Source organism: Aricia agestis, chromosome 15 (genome assembly GCF_905147365.1).
Source record: "Aricia agestis chromosome 15, ilAriAges1.1, whole genome shotgun sequence".
Lineage (NCBI taxonomy): Eukaryota > Metazoa > Arthropoda > Insecta > Lepidoptera > Lycaenidae > Aricia > Aricia agestis.
Window position 1 is genome coordinate 5,422,117 of NC_056420.1, and position 21,123 is coordinate 5,443,239.

Here is a 21,123-nt window from a genome sequence, read left to right on the forward strand (position 1 = left end):
AAAAAAGAAATAACCGAAATTTATTGGCATTAAAATGGAATAAAACATAATTTCGTCAAATCACTTTGTTTTCATTAAAATTAAAAGTTGTTAAAATAAATTAAATAAAGCAATTCGTTGGATATCATTTTTATTTACAGTCCAGTTCTCAGAATTACAGTTTAAAATGGATATCTTCTAGCGGTGTTGACTCTGTACATACCGGATCTGAAACAAAATTAAATTTTGTTTTCTATAACAACTCTATTCTATAACAGCTAATATTATAATGATGAAGAAGGAAGTTAATAATATCTAAATTGCATTGAAACGGTTATGTAAACTACTAGATCTATTTTACGTAATTCGGAACATACAAAGAACAGATAATGAAAAAGATTAAATATGAGAATATGATCTATACATATAATAAAATCGTAAGAGACTCAATTCTGTACATTGAATATTTTTGAAAAAAAATACGACTTCGTCCGCGTCAGCATAGTAGATCACGTGATCTACTATGCTGACGCGGACGAAGTCGTGGGCACCACCTAGTAATAAGATTATAATCAGTTTCCATTATTGAATGTAGTAAAAATTAAGCCTTTAATTACTAAATCTTATACCATATTGTATTCCATAGACAAAATATTATGGGGTTCCACTCAACAGCTTTTACAAGTTGTTTTATCCTCTCCCTCAAGAATTTTTGAATGAAAATCCCCACAAAATAAAAAACTTACCCTCTCTTATTCAAGTCATCGTTGCCCATCGGCAGCGAAGATCCTCGGCAGTTGTCCCAAGTGATCTGCAGGTTGTTGGAGCACTGCTGCCCCACGAGGTGGTTGTACGAAACCGTCGCGGCGAACAGCTCCCAGGCGCGCTCGTGGTTGCACAGGTTGGTTAAGCAACCGGGTTGCGAGTTGCCGCCGTTGGGGAAGAAGTCGACGTCTCCAAGAGCCGTCCCGATGCCGAGACCGATGGCGCTGCCGTCGGTGTGGATGCACTCGACATAGACGGCGTCGGAGGCACGGAGACGGTTGGTGCTGTAGGTCCATAGAGGCCCGGCCGGGTCGAGACCTGTTAAGGAAGAGTTTAAAAGATTTTTAATGGGTTATTAGACGAATTAAACCCACCACTTTAACAGCTGTGCTGGCTGGGTTAACAAGGTGTCTAAAGAACGAACTATTATTCTGAAGAAAGGTATGAGTTATTATAAATGATATTCTGATTTCCAAGCAAAGTGGGAGAGCCAAATAGTGAACATAGACAAGATTTTAGAAGGCCAAGAATTTTGAACGATGTAGCGTCAACTAATATATATTCTGTGGTAGCGTAGACACGTTTGTAGAACAGGTTTGTAGAACCTGCTACGGGCGTAGCACTCGTAGAGCATTCGTAGCGAATGCTACGGACATCGTAGAACACAGCACATTACTAGCTCTCGTATTTACAATAGAAGAACTGGCAAACAAAACCGGATTAGTCCGCGAAAAAAAATTTTACACAGTGGTTACTGAACTAATCCGTTTTTGTTTGAAAATGGAATTTTAAATCCTTACTAACCGGTTTTGATTGAAGAAAAGAGGATTCGAAAACAAATATACTTTTGCACACTGGTGGACTTGTCCGGTTTTGTTCGCCAACTCCTCTTAAAAGTACAAATATTATATTATCTTATGATCAGTAAGAAAGTTATAATATTTAGTAGTATTTTTATAGAAATTTACTAGAAAATGTCGATAGCACGATGCAGCGTTAGTTCACCATAGGTTAAATTAATTCAAATTTTAATAGCAATACCATAATTATCCAATGACATAAACTCACCAGTGATCCTAGCAACTCGTCCGCCGAGCTCCCTGCCCGCGTTACCGACCAAATGGGCGCCCAGACTGAAGCCAACTAGGTGCATCCTGGTGAAGGGGGCTCCTGTTACCTGAACAATACAATATTATGTATTTCATCATATTATTCTCTTCAAAATAATAATATGTTGCTGAGTATTCCGACGCCTATTAAAAGATATTGGAGTTTGAAAAATAAAAAAATACGCTGGTGTCTCATCTCTTCAATTTAGCTTTAGTTAATATTTGGAATTTCTTCAGCTATATCTTCTTATATATAAAAATGGATTTTCAAATGTGTTAGTCGCGCTAAAACTCGAAAACGGCTGAACCGATTGGGCTGATTTTAGTTTTAGTTAAAATATTTGTAGAAGTCCAGGGAAGGTTTTAAAGTGACACGAAGTTCACCAGAGCAGCTAGTAATAATATAATTCTAGGGTAAAATTTTGTAAAGAGCAAAGGTTAAATTGTTGTTGATTCCATAACTACTGGAATAATTTTTATAAATGCACAGTATTAAAAGGAAAATGTAGATAGCATGAAATCCATAAGCTATTAGTATATTATGGAAATTTGAAAAGTTGAGGAAACCTGGTTGAGGAAGTTAAGGAACTGTCCCAGGCCTCTGCCCACGGCGGGGACGCCGGCGGCGGCGGTGACGTAGTCGGACAACGCCAGACGTCTCCAGTCCAGGACGATCACGTTCACGTCGCTCTTACCCAGGTATGCTAAAGGGTTAAAATGATATGAATAAAATAATAATATGTTGTTAAAATATTGCACGTAGAAAAACGACGCGAGCCCTCACAAAGCTCGGCTTTCAGAGCCAGTCCACACGGTGCGTTGCGTCAGCGTTGCGTCGACGCACCGCTACCGTTGCGAATTGTTTTATATACAAATAACCAAGGTGTTCACACGGTGCGCCGCATCGTGACAGCAGCGCGCAACGCACACGTGACGGACAGCAGTCCCCGAGACGAAGCGGGAGGGGGTGTTGACGTAGACTTCGTAATAACGCTGTGATGACGCAGCGCCCGCGTGGCTGACTATGCGTCAAATGGCAGCGCTGCGTCGACGTAACGCTGACGCAACGCCCATGTGGACAGGCTTCTTTTTTCTATTTTATTTAGGGGACTTTTTTCACAGTGTGAATATCTCAGTCCCATCGTAACCTATACAATATACATTAGATACTTACTATCTACGTTCAATGCAAACAACATACTTGCAGCAACTGATTTTAGCTCGGACAATAAACCGTGAAAAGCACCCATAACTTGTAAATTCAAGCCAAATTTTGATACAAGTATGTTTATTTCAGTGGCGTATCACACATTCCATTAGTTTGTGATGTAAGTCTTCAACTTTGTTACATATTCCGCAATTTGGAGAATCTGTCTTACGCATTAAATACCCAAAGAAATTCAATGGAAGGTGTCCTGAACGCATTCTTAAACTAGTAATCAATCTTAATCTATTTATACAGAAATCTAAAAACCACGGTATACGAGGAGGCTCAGATTGTAAAGTCTTATATACCATATTCCTTTAATTTTGGATCTTTCATCAAAATAAGTTTTCCATTTTTCGAAACATTTATTTTTATATTTGCCAAAATAGGACAGGCTTTTAGCTAGTATTAGTATAAATACCATTCCTGATGGTGGGGTTGATGTCGTTGTACATGCTGCCCAGCCAGCCATGGGAGACTATCACGGTGGGGTTGTTGGCGTTGAAGTTGGAGCTCGTGATGGAGTTGGCGTTGTTCATCGTCAGCTCCTGGGAGTACCAGGAGTTGCGTCTGAAAAGAGGACATTATTGTTTAAAAATCTACCAAACAGGTCTGGTCTTCAAGGAACTTAAGTCTGAGTTACTGAAATTGCGATCGATGATTTCGATAGAAAAGTTTAGGCGGACGACGACATAACGCTTACTGTGTTATAATATATGTATGGACGCTTCACACCACGTCAGTCTGGCCCCGTGCTAAGTACCTGAAGGACTTGTGTTACAGGTATCAGACAACGGAAATATATTTAATACTTTTATACTATACATTAGTTTCGGTAGCCGACAAAGTTAATATTATACAATTTAATTTTAGATATAATACAACAATTTTATTTATTAGATACGAGTAAGTCATAGTGACTTTATTTTGTGATTATTTTTCTAACTCTGTCTTGTCGTTTTAAATCAGGAATAATCCAATGTATGAAAACTACCTGTATTTCGATGCAACTGAACATTACATTCTGAAACAACGAGACCATAATGCGGTGCTACCTCGATACAACCAAGTTGCAACATTTCAGATTCGATTTTAACTTTTAAGTTTCAGAACTGTTGAAATCATAATACTGGTAAAACACAGGTTGTTCATATTTTTCAAATTATTATTACTGTATCCATTCTATTAAAGCAATTCGAAAGTATTTAGTCTGTTAGTCAATCACACTGAAGCCTCACAACTTATTCGAATGTTCGGTATGGAGTTATTTTTAGCCCCGAGAAAGGAAATAAAATAATATATTTCTTACTACAGCAAAACGTACCGTTTATTTTGCCGAAACTTTATGGTCGCACTGGTCGAAATCGGCCTGCAAATCATCATCATCATCATACCTGGTGTACAACAAGTATCTGTTGTTAGCTGGATTCCTAGTGACGTCATCGAGAACGCTCATGTCGGGTTCCGCTTGCAGGTCGATCCTGTGGACCTGCTCATCGTGACCTTGGATATCCACAAACTGAGGCTCTTTCTTGCCAAATTCGACGGCAGGGATCGCACTTACAGCGTAAACTGTAATAGAAGTAAAAAACTTTATTTGTACTATCAGAGAAGTTGAGAGATTGTAGTAGTTTGGTCGCGTTAAGTCAAAACTCAAACCTATCAGACCGATCACAGCTAACATTGAATTGACATAAGCCGACCAAATGTCGTGTTGACTAAATAAATATAGTGTAAATATATTTTTTTGAAAATGAACGGGGTCGTAAATTGATCGTAGATTCGTAAGGAGCTAGGAGTAGACGGTTGGAAAAGTGTAGGAACGGAAATAATATTATGCCCCCCACTATGTTGACCGTGCAGCGCAAATATTCACGTAATCTTGCTGCTTCTTTTTCCCTCTTAATAGCAATAACAAAGTCATGATTAAGCTTGGCACATCGTGTCACACTACAGAGTATTAGTGTAAACACCGTTATCCTTGAAACCATCAAATGAGCCCGTCAAAATGAACATCTTTTTCTATGAGAAAAATGCTGGGAACTCAAAAAAAATGCCGTCTTCATACCCATACAGATGCCCGGATCGGCAATTTGTATGCGTATGAAGACGATTTTTTTTAGTTCCGAGCATTGTCCTCATAGAAAAAGATGTTCATTTTGACGGGCTCATTTGATGGTTTCAAGGATAACGGTGTTTACACTAAGATCTTGTATAATATTACCACTACCATTCTGCCGTTTTCATTGTAACATTTTTGAGTAAAATAAGAGAAACCGTTTAATGATTCACTTACTATACAAACAAGTACAGGATAATTGGTCGCTGTTAAGCATTTGTGTTCTAACCCACACATTTTTTTTTTGTTGAATTATGAATGCAGTCTTGTTCTAAATGATCTAAAGAACATGATTGCATTCCTCAGTATTTTTTGTGGGATAATACACAATTGCTTAACTGCCCATCCATAATTAGTCCCCAGAAAGTTTGAAATTTACATAATTTACATTTACTTAATTCTAAACTGTAATTATATGACCTTATTCTTCAATCACAAATCACATTTTATATTATAACTATGTTGTATCAAGTAAAAATCGTCATATTATTCAGTAAATATAGTTTGTGACGTCGTTATGGTCTGACCTATTTACCAACCAGAAGTTCAGGTATCTTTTGTTTGATGAATTCGAATGGAAGATAATATAATATTTTGATGCTAACTTCGAATCGCATTCGAATGTATTTTGTAATTCAATACCTGTGATATTGGGGAAAATGTTATGTATTTTGAAGATGTATCACAGCGATATTATATTATATTCAACCAAAAACTTGGCAACCAAGTACTAAGAACAACTCTACAATATAACGCCAAAGATAATAATGGACGCTGTTAATCATTCGTGTACTAACCCACAAAAATTACGTATTGAGTTATGAATGCAGTTATGTTCTTTAGAATTTAGATGATGTAGAACAAGACTGCATTCACAAATTAACAACAAAAAATGTGGTTTAGGACACTAATGCTTAACAGCGACCAATTAATGTGTTCTGTTATAGGACGTTCTACGTCTGAGTGGTTAAAAATTTTCAACTTACCCGCTGCAAATATTAGCAACAATATCCTCATTTTTCGACACAGTTGGGCAACAGTATGTATGTATTGCTTACGATAGATATATAAATAATTTTACTTATCAAGAATTAAAAAATAATGTGATAAGATTACGCGATAATTAGCTTTGTCAATAACAAGTTAAAGTCTTAATTAAGAGTATTGTGATTAAATTTTGACACTAACTTATCATTAAATATGTTCATTGTCCACTTATCTTATTCCGATCTGGTGAAGAGCAGATTATGTCAGATTATTAATAAACGCACTATAATAATCATATACATTATTCTATTATAATACTATAATATTAAGGCCCGATTCGACCAAGCTAGAAATTGCACGAGTGTGACTATCATGGGAATTATTTTATCCTTTGTATTTACCCTAGATTATCTACATTTGCGTTTTACCAAGTTACTCGAATAGTATAAAATGAAAATTATGTTATTTCCAGCTCACAATAACTGTGACAGTTGACACTATTCTCAGTTTAATTTTTACTCCGTCAAAATCACTCGTGTAAATATTTACTACTATGTTATAATTACTCTTAGGGTTTCTAAATTTCATTTCAAAATTTTTCGCTTCGCGTTGCGGTCTGAATTGACCCTCAGATAGAAAAGTTGGTAAAATGCAAAACCAGCTTACTTTCAGATTAGAAAACAGTTATCCTCGAGTAAACTATAGTACCTACTTTAGTTAGATCGAATCCGCCTTAAATAGTGAAAATTACGTCAGAACAGCATTTTTACTATTTCAGAAAATCAGGTCAAAATATACATATTTATTAAAACTTTTCGGCTAAAATGTTTATTAATATTCAAATTAATTTTAGAAGGCATCGAGATTAAGCTAGGAATATACAATTGTTTTATTCTAGAAACTTCTATTCTTCATATTTCTAGAAGGTATTTTCATAATAATATGTGCATTTAATGCAAGGAAATAAAAAAAAAGTGCTTAAGATAACTTGTTATTGTATCGAATGTTCGCTGGTGATACAATTATCTTTCGATTTGATATCGAATTTTTGACGAATCATGTACTTGTAGTACGTGCATTTTTTCATACTTGATAATATAATATATAGTTTGTGCGTTCTAAGATGATATGGGTGACAGTTTTCATGTTCCTTGCTACGGGTTTTTTTTTATAAGAAAACAAAAAAAATCAAAATGTTTAAATAAATTATATTCCATCTACAAAAACAAATGTTTCCTACAATTGTAAATGAATAAAAATGAAAACATGCTAAATGCTAACTTATTAATAAAAATTATAAATATTAACTGTGAAATACGAGTAGGAGTATAAAATTATTGTTACGAAAACATTTGAAAAATGTTATATGCATGAAATGGAACTTATGACAATAGAGATTGACTCTGTTGAATCGAAATCAAATCGATAAAAAAGGGCGGCCATCTTAAATCGCCGGCACCACTGAAATGTCAGTACGAAATCGATAATTTCGATTGCAATTCCTTTACGATGTGATTCGATATTTTTAAATTATTGATTAATTTTTGTTAAGTAACTTCCCTACTATTGTCAATTATAATGTGTCACGCATATCATCATAAAACGCACTTAAACTATAATTATAATTGATTTTCCTTAAACTTTAAAAGTATATTATTGTAAAAATATGATCGCAACCACATAATGCTATACTATTTTATTTCGTAAAGATAATTTTGAATGTCTAGGATCCTGGGTACACTATTTTATTCTATAAAGTTTTAACCCTTTATCCCAAAGGACATGAACCAAGTTACTAAAGAAAGTATTTTGTACCAACCAAGGTACACGTCTACAATAATAATGTCCCTACATTATTACAGACATTTTTATACCGTAAAAAAAAATAGTTTAAAAAATAGTTAAGTACTTTAGTTTAAGAGTAAAAAAACAGCAGTATAATATATAATATAATAATATAATATCTATGGACGCTTCACACCCCGTCAGTCTGGCCCCATGCTAAGTACCTAAAGGACCAAACAAAGGAAATATATTTAATACTTTTTATACTATACATATATTTAAGATTTTTATTATATCATACACATATTTAATACACATCCAGACCCGGGAACATTGAAAACTTTTTGTTTCGTCGGCGGGATTCGAACCCGCGACCCCCGGCTTGAGCTACCAACGCGCTCACCACTGAGCCACAGAGGTCGTCAAAGTAGAAAGATAAAAGTAGGAGAATAAAAAGTAAACAAGTTATACACATAGATAAATATACATTCAAACTTACTCTCACAAGCATAAAATATTAGCAATTCTTTTACGTCGACAAAGAATTTGCCTTCGTATCACGAATACATTTTATAGTAATTTGAAAGCGGAATATGAAACCATGAGCGAGTGAGCTAATGCAGTCTTTTCTTGAAAAGGTTCGACGAGCGAGGCTTCTCCGGACTTTTATAAAGGACCTAAGCATCCCATTTCCATGCCACTGTGTGTGAAATAAAATTACTTCTATCTAAATATATGAAACTCAAAGGTGAATGACTAACATAGGGATCTATCAACGCACAACTCAAACTACTGTCTACTGGACGGATCGGGCTGGGCATGCAGGTAGATGTTATGACGTAGGCATCCGCTTAGAAAGGATTTTGATCAATTCTATCCCCAAGGGGTAAAAATAGGGGATTGATAAATCGAATTTTCGCGAAAATTCTAGGGATTTTTCGAAAACACGGATAATTAGATAATGGTGATAATATTTTTCAATTATCCTTAAAAAAATTAGGTTTTTTGGGAAAACGCGAGTTGCCTTAGTAACATTGCATATTCTTAACGCTGATTGGCTTGATTTTTGCTTACTGGCCAACTCTTATTCTGATTGGTTACTATCTTTTCCTATGTATCTTTGAGGTAATACACCATAGAATTATAAAGGACATAACCTCAGAATTAGTTTCTGGCTCTGTTAAACTTTCAGCACTAATTTCACATGTATCAGTCATTTTGTATTTACAGACACACTTTTAGATAACTTTTCGCACTAATTTCAAGTCCAACTGCAATTTTAAACACATTAAATATCAAAAACTGCTAGCTCGCTTACAAAAATAACCACAAACAAAACAACGCGTGACAATGAATTGACATTTAAAACGTCAAGTCTTCAACCAATCAGAGATGTTGTTGTGAGGCGCTTAAACCGACCAATCAGTGATTTTTTTTCGATAATAACTAACGATTCGTTTCGCAATCGTACTAAGGCGACTCGCATTTTCGCGAAAACACTAATTTTTGTCAGTAATATTGAAAAATGTAATCAACATTATCCGTGTTTTCGCGCAAACCCTAGAATTTTCGCGAAAATTCGATTTATCAAATCATCCTACGACATATATAACACTTGTTGACGCGAGCGAAGCCGCGGGCAAAAGCTCGTATTATTTAAAAAACCTGAATCTGCAAGGCTTCACAAAGAATTTTACTGTTGCCCTTTGACTGCAACGAAACAGTCGCCATCGCCAAATTCTATTAGACATGATGTTAAAAACGTTAGAAGTTCTACATAATATCGCTTTTCGAAACGAAGTCGCTTCCCGCTGCTTGTCTCTATTTCTTCTGTTTCTTTATCTAGTGGTTGAAGAGAAAGTTTTATATCATGTACACGCAAAATTTACTATAACTTATTGGCGAAACAGCGTTTCTCGGTTCAGCTATTTTCAAATAAAACCTGAAGTCCACCTACATTAGTCTGTGTAAGCCAATCGTTTGTCAAAATAATAATATGTCTTCAGCCTTAAATACAAAGAATGAGAGACAACATACTTCATACACCTATAAACTTTAACCTAAACTAATGCAAGCGGGCGTGAATTTGCCAGAGCCGTTTCTATTGTCGTGATCTTGTAAGCAAATTCTGTATTTGAGGAAAACTTATGCAAACAAAAGCCAGTCCCACCAAACCGTATAAACTCTGATTACCTTTTTTGCTATTCATACACAAAGGTCGAAGGAAAAAAGATGTGTCAAAGTTTAATAAAACCCCCAACAATACAAGAACATATATTATGAGACTAACGTAGCGAAATTTACAGGGCCGGATCTACCACATTTGGCCTTTTGGCCTTCGCCTAGGGCCCTGTAAATTTAAGAGGCCAAGTCAAAGTCAAACACAGATGATAACGATTTCTTGTTCTTTCGAGTCTATTTTTTTTTCAAACAAATCGTGTGGTCTGCAGCCTAACGAATCCTACTAACAATAATGCTAATCAAACAAATTTCATTTATATAATACAAGTCTATGGTCTATAATCAAGAGTACAGTGAATTTACTATGTAATACTACTTAACGCTATATTTTAACTTACAGTTAAAATATAGCGTTAAGTAGTATTATATAATCAATTCAGTGTACTCTTGTTTGTTCACAAAACAAACTTATAAGGCAGTCTCTATGCCCACACATTCTAACATCGACGACTCAGAAATGAGCCAGAAACAAAAAGTAGTAGTAGCCCAGGGTCCCCTAACTCACTGTCCGGCCCTGGGTATGTAACATGGTGGAGTTCGACAAAACTGTGTGATACGATCTGCCCACATTATCCTACTTATTTCCATTATGTCATGTCACGTCGATGTTGGCTTCTAGATGTAACTGTCATTTCTCTTTTGACAGTGACCTTTTTAGGTTAGTTAGTATAACACAGTTATCCGAATAAACTACTTCAAATGTTATCTATAAGATTGTGAAATAGAAAACGCTTAAACCTGAAACATGTTGGTTTAAGTTATTATTCAACTAAGCATTTAGTTTTACTGATGTCAAAAAAATGTGTAATTTACTATTATCAATTTGTATTACCGTTTGTGCATGTGCACCTAATCTTTGAATAGACATTTAAAACAAGAAACGAGAGTGATAATAATCAACGATTAGCATTAACCGTTGTTGGTGAAATGCCCAATTTCACCTTTTGAGCTGTAGCAAACAATCGCTAATTAAATTTTCTAAAAAAAATTAACAACGAACGAGATAGATATCATATTTCCATCAACGATTAAGATTAACCGGCCTTGGTGAAATTAGCACTTTCTTATAAACAATCGTATTAATATGCATTGCATCTTAATTTATTCGCCCTCATCTTTATCTAGCTCTAATACGTCATCGTTAGCTAACCATAAAAAGGTTCCTGTCCCTATTTGCATATGAATGGAAACGAAAGTCGAGCTATGGGTAGGTTTCGTCGCCATGGTACTTTACATAATATCCAGGCCAGAAGAAAAGAATCCTTATGATATTTCATCTAAAAGGTTAAAGACGTAAGCTGAGACGGTATAAAAGCCGAGGCAGTTTATAAGATTTCTGGCCGAAAATATGTATGCTTTATTGTATTTTGTGTACGACATCCTCGTATTGAGTATATTGGCAACAGGCAGACGTCTTCGTTGCTGCAAGAAGCTGCAGAAATTATTTTCAAGTGTGTACTTGAAAACAATTTTTGCAGCTTTTTGATTAGCCTGGCCATTTTGGAAATAGTACATATTATAATATGTATTTCTTAAACATTTTGACTTTAGAATCTAAGTGCCTATATCCTACAGATAGAATAATTATAAACCGATTTTTGTGTGACTTTTTTGTTTGTCAAATAAGTATTTAAGTGTACAGCTTTTCTCTTTTATTAAAATATTAAGGTTTTTTTTTCAAAACCAAACTAAATCTTGCTTGTATACCTAAGTATTATTAAATCGAATCTTTAAGAAGCTTGTTTTTAAATAATTTATCGCAGTAAGCTATTAAAGGAGCTCAGTTTGTATATAGCCAATTTGTTCCCCGTACTCCAGTCACAGCTTTTATTTACACGAGTAATAAAAGAGCAAATATTAACTTTGATAAAATGAGTTTATTTTTCACGGTACCAGGATTTTCATCAGCTCATGTTGACTTTTTGGATCAATAATTGCTCGTAAAAACACGACGTTTAAAAGGTCAGTGTAGGAGTTTGCTTACAGAAACAAAAAAAAACGTACTGTGTATTGTTAATTCTCATTGTTATGTTATTGTGTTCTGTTTTATTCGTATTGTATTGTTATGTTTTAATGTTTAAGTATTTCTAATCGTTGATGAAAATTATTGTAGTGTAATATTCTATTGGGTCAAAGAAATCTTTATTTATTTATTTATTTTTGATTTGATTATCTCGAAGAATCTCCCATTGTTGTTTCCCCAGATTTTAGAAGGTTGTTTCAAAAGGAAAGTAGATATTATTTTCATCCGTTGACCTTTAACTTTTTCATCTAAAATATTTTTTGTGTCATCTCCTATCACGGGTATATTACTAACTTTAGCCAAGTGATCCCATTACGGTTACAAGTTTGAAGGGACCTCACATACGTACATTAGTCAGAAGGATATGAATATAATATTATTTTGACTAGAGATATCGCTTACGTTTTATTTAGATTTTTACACTAAACGGTAGACTAAACGCATAAAATAATACACATTTTCATACAAAAAATCAATTTTTGTGGTCTTCTCCCGCATTACAAAAGAATATCTTAGTTTTATTACACGTTGTAGGTGTAATAAATACGTACGCACGTACTTTAATATCCATACTTACTAATATTATAATTGCGAAAGTGTTTCTGTCTGTCTGTTATCTCTTCATGCCCAATCTGCTGAACCGATTTTGTTAAAATTTTGTAGGTAGATACGTCGAGTCCCAGAAAAGGACATAAGGCTTTTTATCCAGAAAAAAAAGTACGGTTATCGCGCGATAAACAAATTTTGGCGCAACCGAGTTGCGACCGCCTTCTAGTATATTATAATCAGACATAGTACTCGTATTCCGTCTGTGTGTTAAAAGCATTAAAGATATAATGACACAATTCCATTTTCTATGGAGCGTTGTGTCGAATACGTAAGTATTTTAATATGATAATCCGGAGTGGAACGCCGCCATAAAATCTGTGAACGCTCAGAAATGACTTTTAAGACCATACCCTTTTTGCGAACGGGAGTTCCCCCGGAACTAACTGGACCCTCGACGGTTTGAAGTTAATTAAATTCTGCCCTTTCGTGGAAATTACTAACAATATTGGCTATGTCTAATGGACCCATATTTGAAGACATGAGTGGATGAACCAAATAACTAACATATTTTATAACATAAGGACAATTATTAGTAAAGCATACATTTTTAACCGACTTCAAAAAAAGGAGGTTATCAATTCGACGCGTATTACAATATTCCCAGAACTGCCCAGTTTTCGTATATGTTAGTAGACTAACATTTGCTCAGATGCTGATATAGAATCAGCATCTGAGCAAATGCGCCAAATTTGAAAAGTGTATGTATGTTTTTATTTTTGTGTTCGCATATCTCTAGAACTACAAGTCCGATTTAAGTGATTCTGTTTTTGTTGTACTTACTAGGTATTGTTCAACTTAAGGAATAGTGCAAGTTTCATCAAAATCGGTGCAGTCGATTTTGAGAAGAGAAGTCTGTTTAATCTTTTTAAAATACTATTTTATTCCCTTATAATTTGAACAAACCTTGTAACTTAATCACCTACTTTATCAATTGTATCTGACTATAAATAAAATTCACATTTTTTTATAACAAATCGTTTCTCCGGTCTTAAAGCCACTATTTATGCAAAAAAAAACGGCAATTTACAAATTTTTACCTACCCACTTCATCTACTCATATCTTCAAATGTTGTTGAGTAACTAATACCATGTTCCTGAGGGTTTTTGACAGGAGTTTGTCTATTTACTAGCGATTATTGGCTAGAGTTAAACATTTAACCAATTAACAATACTATTGAAAAGATAAACAACTGTCAAATTACCTCAGATATCAGCCAAAAACAGTTTCAAATGCAATGTTATCATAACATGGAGTTTCTTAAATTGAAAATCGCTTTTCTCTTGCTATTAAAATCTCTTTGAGTACCCTAAAAGAATTCAAAGAACCAAAAATATCGTTGATGCTTTCCACTTTCATTCAGTAAAAAAATGAAAAATCGGAACTTTGTTAGCCATAGCCCATTGGCTAACTTAGGGCCCGTTTTGAATTCGAAACTTTGGCCCCTGTAACGTTGTGCGAAAAACTACGGGAGCTAGTTGCAGGAAAGTTTCGTTGAGTGCCACAGAACATAAACTGGGGATTTTTTGCAATACCTGCTCCACGTTTTGTGAGGAATTAATTGGTGTGTTTTCTGGTTGGAATACAGAAACGAAAATCCTGACTCTCTCGGCTGTGTTATTTCTTTATATTTCGTGTTTTTTATCTTTAGTTACTACAAGCGAGCGTATAGTAGGACTCATACTTTCAACTTCAACTTTTGAGGGCTGCTTGTTTTTATCTGGCATATTCCTCTTCTAGAAAAGTGACATGACAGGTAAAAGTAGACCTTGACACAATAGACATAAGGACCAGTAGTTCGACTGCAAAAAGACGGACAGGTTTCAATATCTGTCAAATTCGTCGGGTTTCACTAGGATTATAAGCGGAATGTGCCTCGCGCTGGCTGATATAATTTATTTTTAAATATTTAAAATAAAGATTTCAAAATTGGATTCTGACAATTTTAATCGCATGTGCCAAAACACAAACAACAATACGACCAAAGAGGAACACGTCCAGCGAATATGTCATAGTTTTAAATTCGTAGGTAACAAGTTAACAACCCTAGCGACGATTTTCGTCATAATACGTCAAATTTAACAATTTCAACATCAGTTCTAAGTCGGCATACTCTATCATTCTGTCTACTCTGACCTTGATTACACTTCGTAAATACTAAACTAGCTATTTGACCGAGCTTTGCTCGGTATTCGTTAAAACACGAATAAAATGACATTTTCTAAAAATGATTCCTAGCTAGATTGATTTATCGCCCCCTAAACCCCCTAAATACTAAATTTCATGAAAATCATTGGAGACGATTCCGAGATTCCAATTATATATATACAAGAATTGCTCGTTTAAAGATATAAGATAAGATATTTCTATTATAATAAGAATAATTTTCCCATCTTATTGATAAAAGGTGGCCCCGTGCGAGTTCCTTACGCCGGTCCTTCTCGCCGCTGTATATTTCCTCATGTAGACGTTGTAAAAGTGTACATTTTTAACAGATTTGGAAATAAAACATCGTCATTTTGATCTGAAATTTCCACGTAAAGAGACAAAGAGGATAATATTATGATGATCATGAACACAAATAAAAATGGTCTCCAAAAACTTTCATAAAACATTATTACGTGGATCCTACCATTGTACAAAGAAAATCTCTTAAGCTAATTCTTTTTAACTAATTAGTCTCATAGTAATTCGTCCTTTGTTGGATAAAGGACCCACATCACGTCTCTTTGAGAATGAAACAGACCCAGGGTAAACGAATTAATTATATTTTTGAATATTATCCTATTAGCTGCTTAATTGTTTCTGTGCGAATGATATAATGAAATTACGGTTGAACGTTCTTTGTATAGCGGTCTTTGGATATTATTTGTATGTATACAGGATGTAGTGTATTAAAACTAAGTAAGTGATAATACTTTTTTTTATGAAAGAAGGGGACAAACGAGCAAACGGGTCACCTGATGGAAAGCAAATTTCGTCGCCCATGGACACTCGCAGCATCAGAAGAGCTGCAAGTGCGTTGCCGGTCTTTTAAGAGGGAATAGGGTAATAGAGGAGAGTAGGGAAGGGAAGGGAATAGGGAAGGGGTAGGAAAGGGAATAGGGTAGGGGATTGGGCCTCCGGTAAACTCACTCACTCGGCAAAACACAGCTCAAGCGCTGTTTCACGCCGGTTTTCTGTGAGAACGTGGTATTTCTCCGGTCGAGCCGGCCCATTCGTGCCGAAGCATGGCTCTTCCACGTATAAAAATATACTTTAAGGGGTGTATGTGTTCCTGACATAGAGTTAACTATGAAAGTGGCAGCGCTATAATCTGAGTATATTTCTGTGTCTATCTCGTTTCAATTCTTTTGAGAAAACTTTATAATTTGGTAGTATTATTCTTGTATATTTATTTAGCGTCGAAGAATTCACACGTTATAATCACACAATTATTTTAGCCAAACTACGAGCTAGCCATATTTAAATTTGCCATTTACCATGAACGTTGGTACTCGTTCTTTTGACCATAGATTCATTTCTAAATTATTGTACTTAATACAGACTTAATACTTATGCTCGTAAGTTTAAAGTTGGTTGTAAGCTTTTTAGTGGTTAGATAAAATAATGAATATTATGTAGAGCGGAAGACCCCAGCTTGTGTAAATGTAGCAACTCTTGAATTCCCGTAATGCTTTGTGTTATATCGCCGAACTTTCTACGGTAAATTTTAACTGTCAAGTGGTTAAGTAGTGTCTCACTTGCAGGGTATTTGGTAGTTTATTTGAGGTAAAGTCAGTTTAAAACAAAATGTAACGTTATGTTGCGATGCATTATAGCTTTGAATTAATCAATTTAATAATAAATTAATTGAAACGGCAAGCTGTTTTTGAATTTATTTACATTTTAAGAAACTTAAAATTTAGTCTCACATAAATTATGAATTGTAGTCAGTATTATAAAAGCAATTTAAAAAATTATATTTTTTGGTCTTCTTATGCGTATCTAGTTTTTACTCGTTTTAGTATTATAGTAATATGATGTTGCTAATAAATCTTAAATATATTGTAAAATGAAGAACGAATAAGACGGCATGCTTTTTAATAAAAGATTAATTTTAACCCAGACTAACAAAAAAAGTCATAATATGTGTAATTTCCAAGTAGGCCTTAAGTCATATTATATGTATAACATTACATTTTAATTAAAAAAATGTGACTTAAATCCGAAAAATTTCGTCACCCCATACGGAAGCTCATCTTAATTAACATTCATAGCGTCATACTATTTTTTCACCTCGTTTTCCTCTCGATCTTAAATTGAAAAACGTATGAAACGCCTGATTTCCCCAGAGCTGGAGGCGTTAGGATAAAAATCAGGTGGCCTCATGTGAGTACGTGCGCGATGCAAGATACATTTCACACTGAAAATATTTTTATGAATTTCGTACCTATGGTATAAAGCTGTCTAGAAGGATATATCTAGTGATAAACACGTTGTGTATGCTACGTACATTTTTTATTATGGACCTGCTTAACTTGTACAGGAAATTAAAAAGTTGAAATGTCATGCATTTCCTGTCATGCATAAGTGATAAATGACATGAGAGAAACAACTTCAACTTTGACTCAGGGTTAACCATAACTAAGCGTAGGAAGGCCTTATCAATAAACTCCGTTTGGAAGTTGACTCTAATTGGAATGTTAAGAAATATTAATTTAATAATCAAAAGACAGAAAGACAAGCATGGGGTACGAAACATTTTGCTGGCGGCATTCAAACCCTGTAAAAATTTACCTCCATCTTATTTCATATGTTCCAAATTGTTTTACCTTTACATAACCTTTAAGCCGATAACATAAGGATCACTTTCCTAGAATAAACATGAACTGCAATCTCATAAGAAGTAGAAAAATCGGTAACTGATCGGTAACATGTAGTCACCAAATTGGTAAAATTACATAGCTGAGACTAAATGGTTTATATTTTATATAGTACCTAAATTATTTTTTTTATTTATTATTGCCTATGTCACCAGCATCATTGCTAATAATAATAATAATCTATCGACACTTGATTTGTTAAAATCGGACTGCTACAAAGACACATGCAAACATACATACAGACAGCAAAAATCCTTTCATTTTGGCTTCGCCGTAGTCTTGAAAAGTGACTGAGATATAATAATCATCATAGAGACAATCCACACTTTGCCCTTTAAAGTAATAAGATTTAATTTTATATTTACGTAAAATAGATTTCACGTAGCAAGTTCCAAGAGCGTGAGAATTTAAATTCAAGCAAAAATGGCTCGTAAGACTTACACGAAGCGGTGTTGGGGCATTATGAAAATTGCCTTCCACCGTAAACAGTTACTGTAGGTGTTTTCTTAGCAAACACGGGAACACCCAGAGACATATTATACGCAAGGATTTGTCGTTGGGGCCAAAATTTTACTTCACATAAGTAATTAATTAAACTTAGGGTCTGTTCCACCACTTTCTGATAAAGGTCCGAATAGGCTATTCACAACTTTTTTGACAGTTTCTCTGTCCTTGATCTGTCAAGTTAATTGGTGGATAGCCTATTAGTCACTTATCAGGAAGTGGTGAAACAGGCCCTAAATCACTGAAAAACCTCTATAAAAGGTTTAACAAGACTATGTAATAAAACTGTGGTGTATATGTGTTCCTTGTAGTGAGTTGCTTGTGAAAGCAGCAGCGATGAAACACCAAATTTTTTTATCACTTAAAATAAGAATTAGAATAATAAGAATAAGAATGGATTTATTTTTAGCATCACACAATACATCATAATATAAGTATACAGTTCGACTATAATATTATAAAATTAACTACTACAAAAAGGGCAAGCGTCACCCAGCGTCACGAGTTTTCCCATACAAAAGTGAAAAAATGGTATTTCAGCGCTGCTACTTTCACAGTGAACTCTCTACGAAGAACACATACACACCCTAAACTCTAAAGTATTATCACTAAGTTTTGTTACATTCTGTATAAAATCAATTATTCAAGCAACTCTAAGCGCTTTTATTTTGAAAGTCCTCTTCACCGTCCTTAATACCTCGATCGTGGGAATCGCAGACACAATATATATTAAATTGTTATGCGGCACCCGGGTGCCGTTTCTAGTGCAGCAAATTACTGCGAAACAAGGATGCTAAATACATCTTTTTTTTTTTTTTTTATGACATAAGTGGGCAAACGAGCAAACGGGTCACCTGATGGAAAGAAACTTCCGTCGCCCATGGACACTCGCAGCATCAGAAGAGCTGCAGGTGCGTTGCCGGCCTTTTAAGAGGGAATAGGGTAATAGGGGAGGGTAGGGATGGGAAGGGAATAGGGGAGGGTAGGGAAGGGGATAGGGTAGGTGATTGGGCCTCCGGTAAACTCACTTACTCGGCGAAACACAGCGCTAGCGTTGTTTCACGCCGGTTTTCTGTGAGAACGTGGTATTTCTCCGGTCGAGCCGGCCCATTTGTGCCGAAGCATGGCTCTCCCACGTGTATTCATGTCTAGTGTTCATGTCACATTTTAGTGTGCAAGACACTATCAAATAGAAAACTCGAGTTTTATTAGGGCACTGAAAATGCGGACACTTTTAGCCTAGTTACGCCTCGTCTACTTAACATGTCTTCGGTAAAACGTTTTGGGAACATCTCAATTTATGCTAGGAAGCTTCGTATCAGCAATTTCAAAGGACAGACACTTACTGTTGTATGTGATACCGTGGCACTTGTAGAGTAACAATGAAACGTAACTTATTAGAGTATAATTAACGTAACTTTATACTGAGATAGATCTAAGTAGCACTTAACAAACTATAGTCATTATGTACTAGTTACTTTGTGCTATGTGAGTTGGATGAACTAGCTTTTCTTTATTTGAATCTAAATTTTTTAAATAATTTATTTAAAAAAGCAACGCCTCCGTGGTCTAGTGGTATAGAGCGCGGCTCTTGACTAGGAGGTCGTGGGTTCGATTCCCGCGTTGGAAACATGTTATTTCCAAGTTTGGTTATGACAATGAAGGCTGATCACCTGATTGTCTGACAAGTAAGATGATCCATGCGTCGGATGGGCATATAAAAAGTCGGTCCTGCGCCTGATCTCTCGCCGGTCGTATCGGCCTTTCGTTCCACTGGGTTATGAGAGTAAAGGAATACAGAGTACTCTTGTGTACTGCGCACACACTTGGGCACTATAAAATTACTCCTGCGTAGCTGGCCTGGTTTCAATGAAACCGGCTACCGTCACCGAAACCGGTGTGGGAGCTATAATTATTATTACTTTTTAATCACAAAATATCCGAAAGTCCATCAGCTGTTTATTTCCTCTCCTTGCTCGAACCACTGGATCAATTTTGATGAATATTGAATTTTTTATAGTTTTTTTTACGGAATGAAATTGCGCGATACCGGAATTTCAGCTACGAAGTTTTTAGTTGAAGGCAATATGCAGTAAACTATATCTATAATAGTAATAGTTAGTAGCGTTAGATGTCACCAATTAGTTTCGTTGGTCCACAGTCCACACGTTTTATAAAAAAATATTTTTTAAACAAAAGTTAATTACGAAAATTACAAAGGTATTTATTTACATATCATTGTGTGTGTTTACATATGAAGTGACTATTTTTGTTGCTAATTATCTGTTAGAAGTTTGAGGTAAAATTGATGCAAGCTTGTCAATAGCTTGCACCAATTTCACTCCAAACTCCACTTAAGAGGGCGACTAACCCAAAAAATCAAACATCGTCCTTCTCTCTTCACACTCACGTCCGTCTTTCATATGCCAGGTGAAAAAGGACGGCGCGGAATCATCACCAAATTAGTTTTTTCTCAATAACTCGATAAATATACAACATTTCAAAAATCCGCTAGGTCGATCTCTCAATGATAGAATTTTATACAATGTGTTAAAATATTAACTTAGTTCAATGCACGGTTATGGCAAAAAATGAAAAATTCGTGAAAATTTGATGCATCTTTGTGATTTTTCTATCGAGAAAATTTTAAGATATCGTGTTTTTGCTCAGATCGAATTCTCGGAAATATAATGTAGTATCTAATTTTAGAAAATGAAACAATTCGGGGCTTATTTTCAAGTATAAAAATGAATTATAAAATCGACACTTTAGGCTTAGTCGCCCCCTTAAACGAAGTTCATCTTCGAAAATGCTTGGTCGGTGGTCCGCACACAATGGGTCGGCGGTCCGGATACGGACCGCGGTCCGCCATTTGGTGACCCCTGGCATAGATACTAATTAGTAATTAGGTAATTGCAAAGTCACTGATTCT

General features: G+C 35.2%; 1 protein-coding gene across 1 annotated transcript in view; it reads right to left on the reverse strand.

Moving 5' to 3' along the window:
• Positions 1-133: 133 nt before the first annotated feature.
• The window catches only part of LOC121734453 (pancreatic lipase-related protein 2-like), a 33,395-nt gene continuing 12,405 nt past the window's right edge, over positions 134-21,123 (reverse strand). The window contains exons 3-8 of the mRNA XM_042125066.1: positions 4,455-4,632; positions 3,482-3,630; positions 2,421-2,557; positions 1,813-1,921; positions 726-1,062; positions 134-207 (exon numbers count right to left, since the gene is read on the reverse strand). Of these exons, the coding sequence (XP_041981000.1) occupies positions 162-207; positions 726-1,062; positions 1,813-1,921; positions 2,421-2,557; positions 3,482-3,630; positions 4,455-4,632 (956 nt within the window). The 3' untranslated portion in view covers positions 134-161. The remainder of the gene's footprint in view (positions 208-725; positions 1,063-1,812; positions 1,922-2,420; positions 2,558-3,481; positions 3,631-4,454; positions 4,633-21,123) is intronic.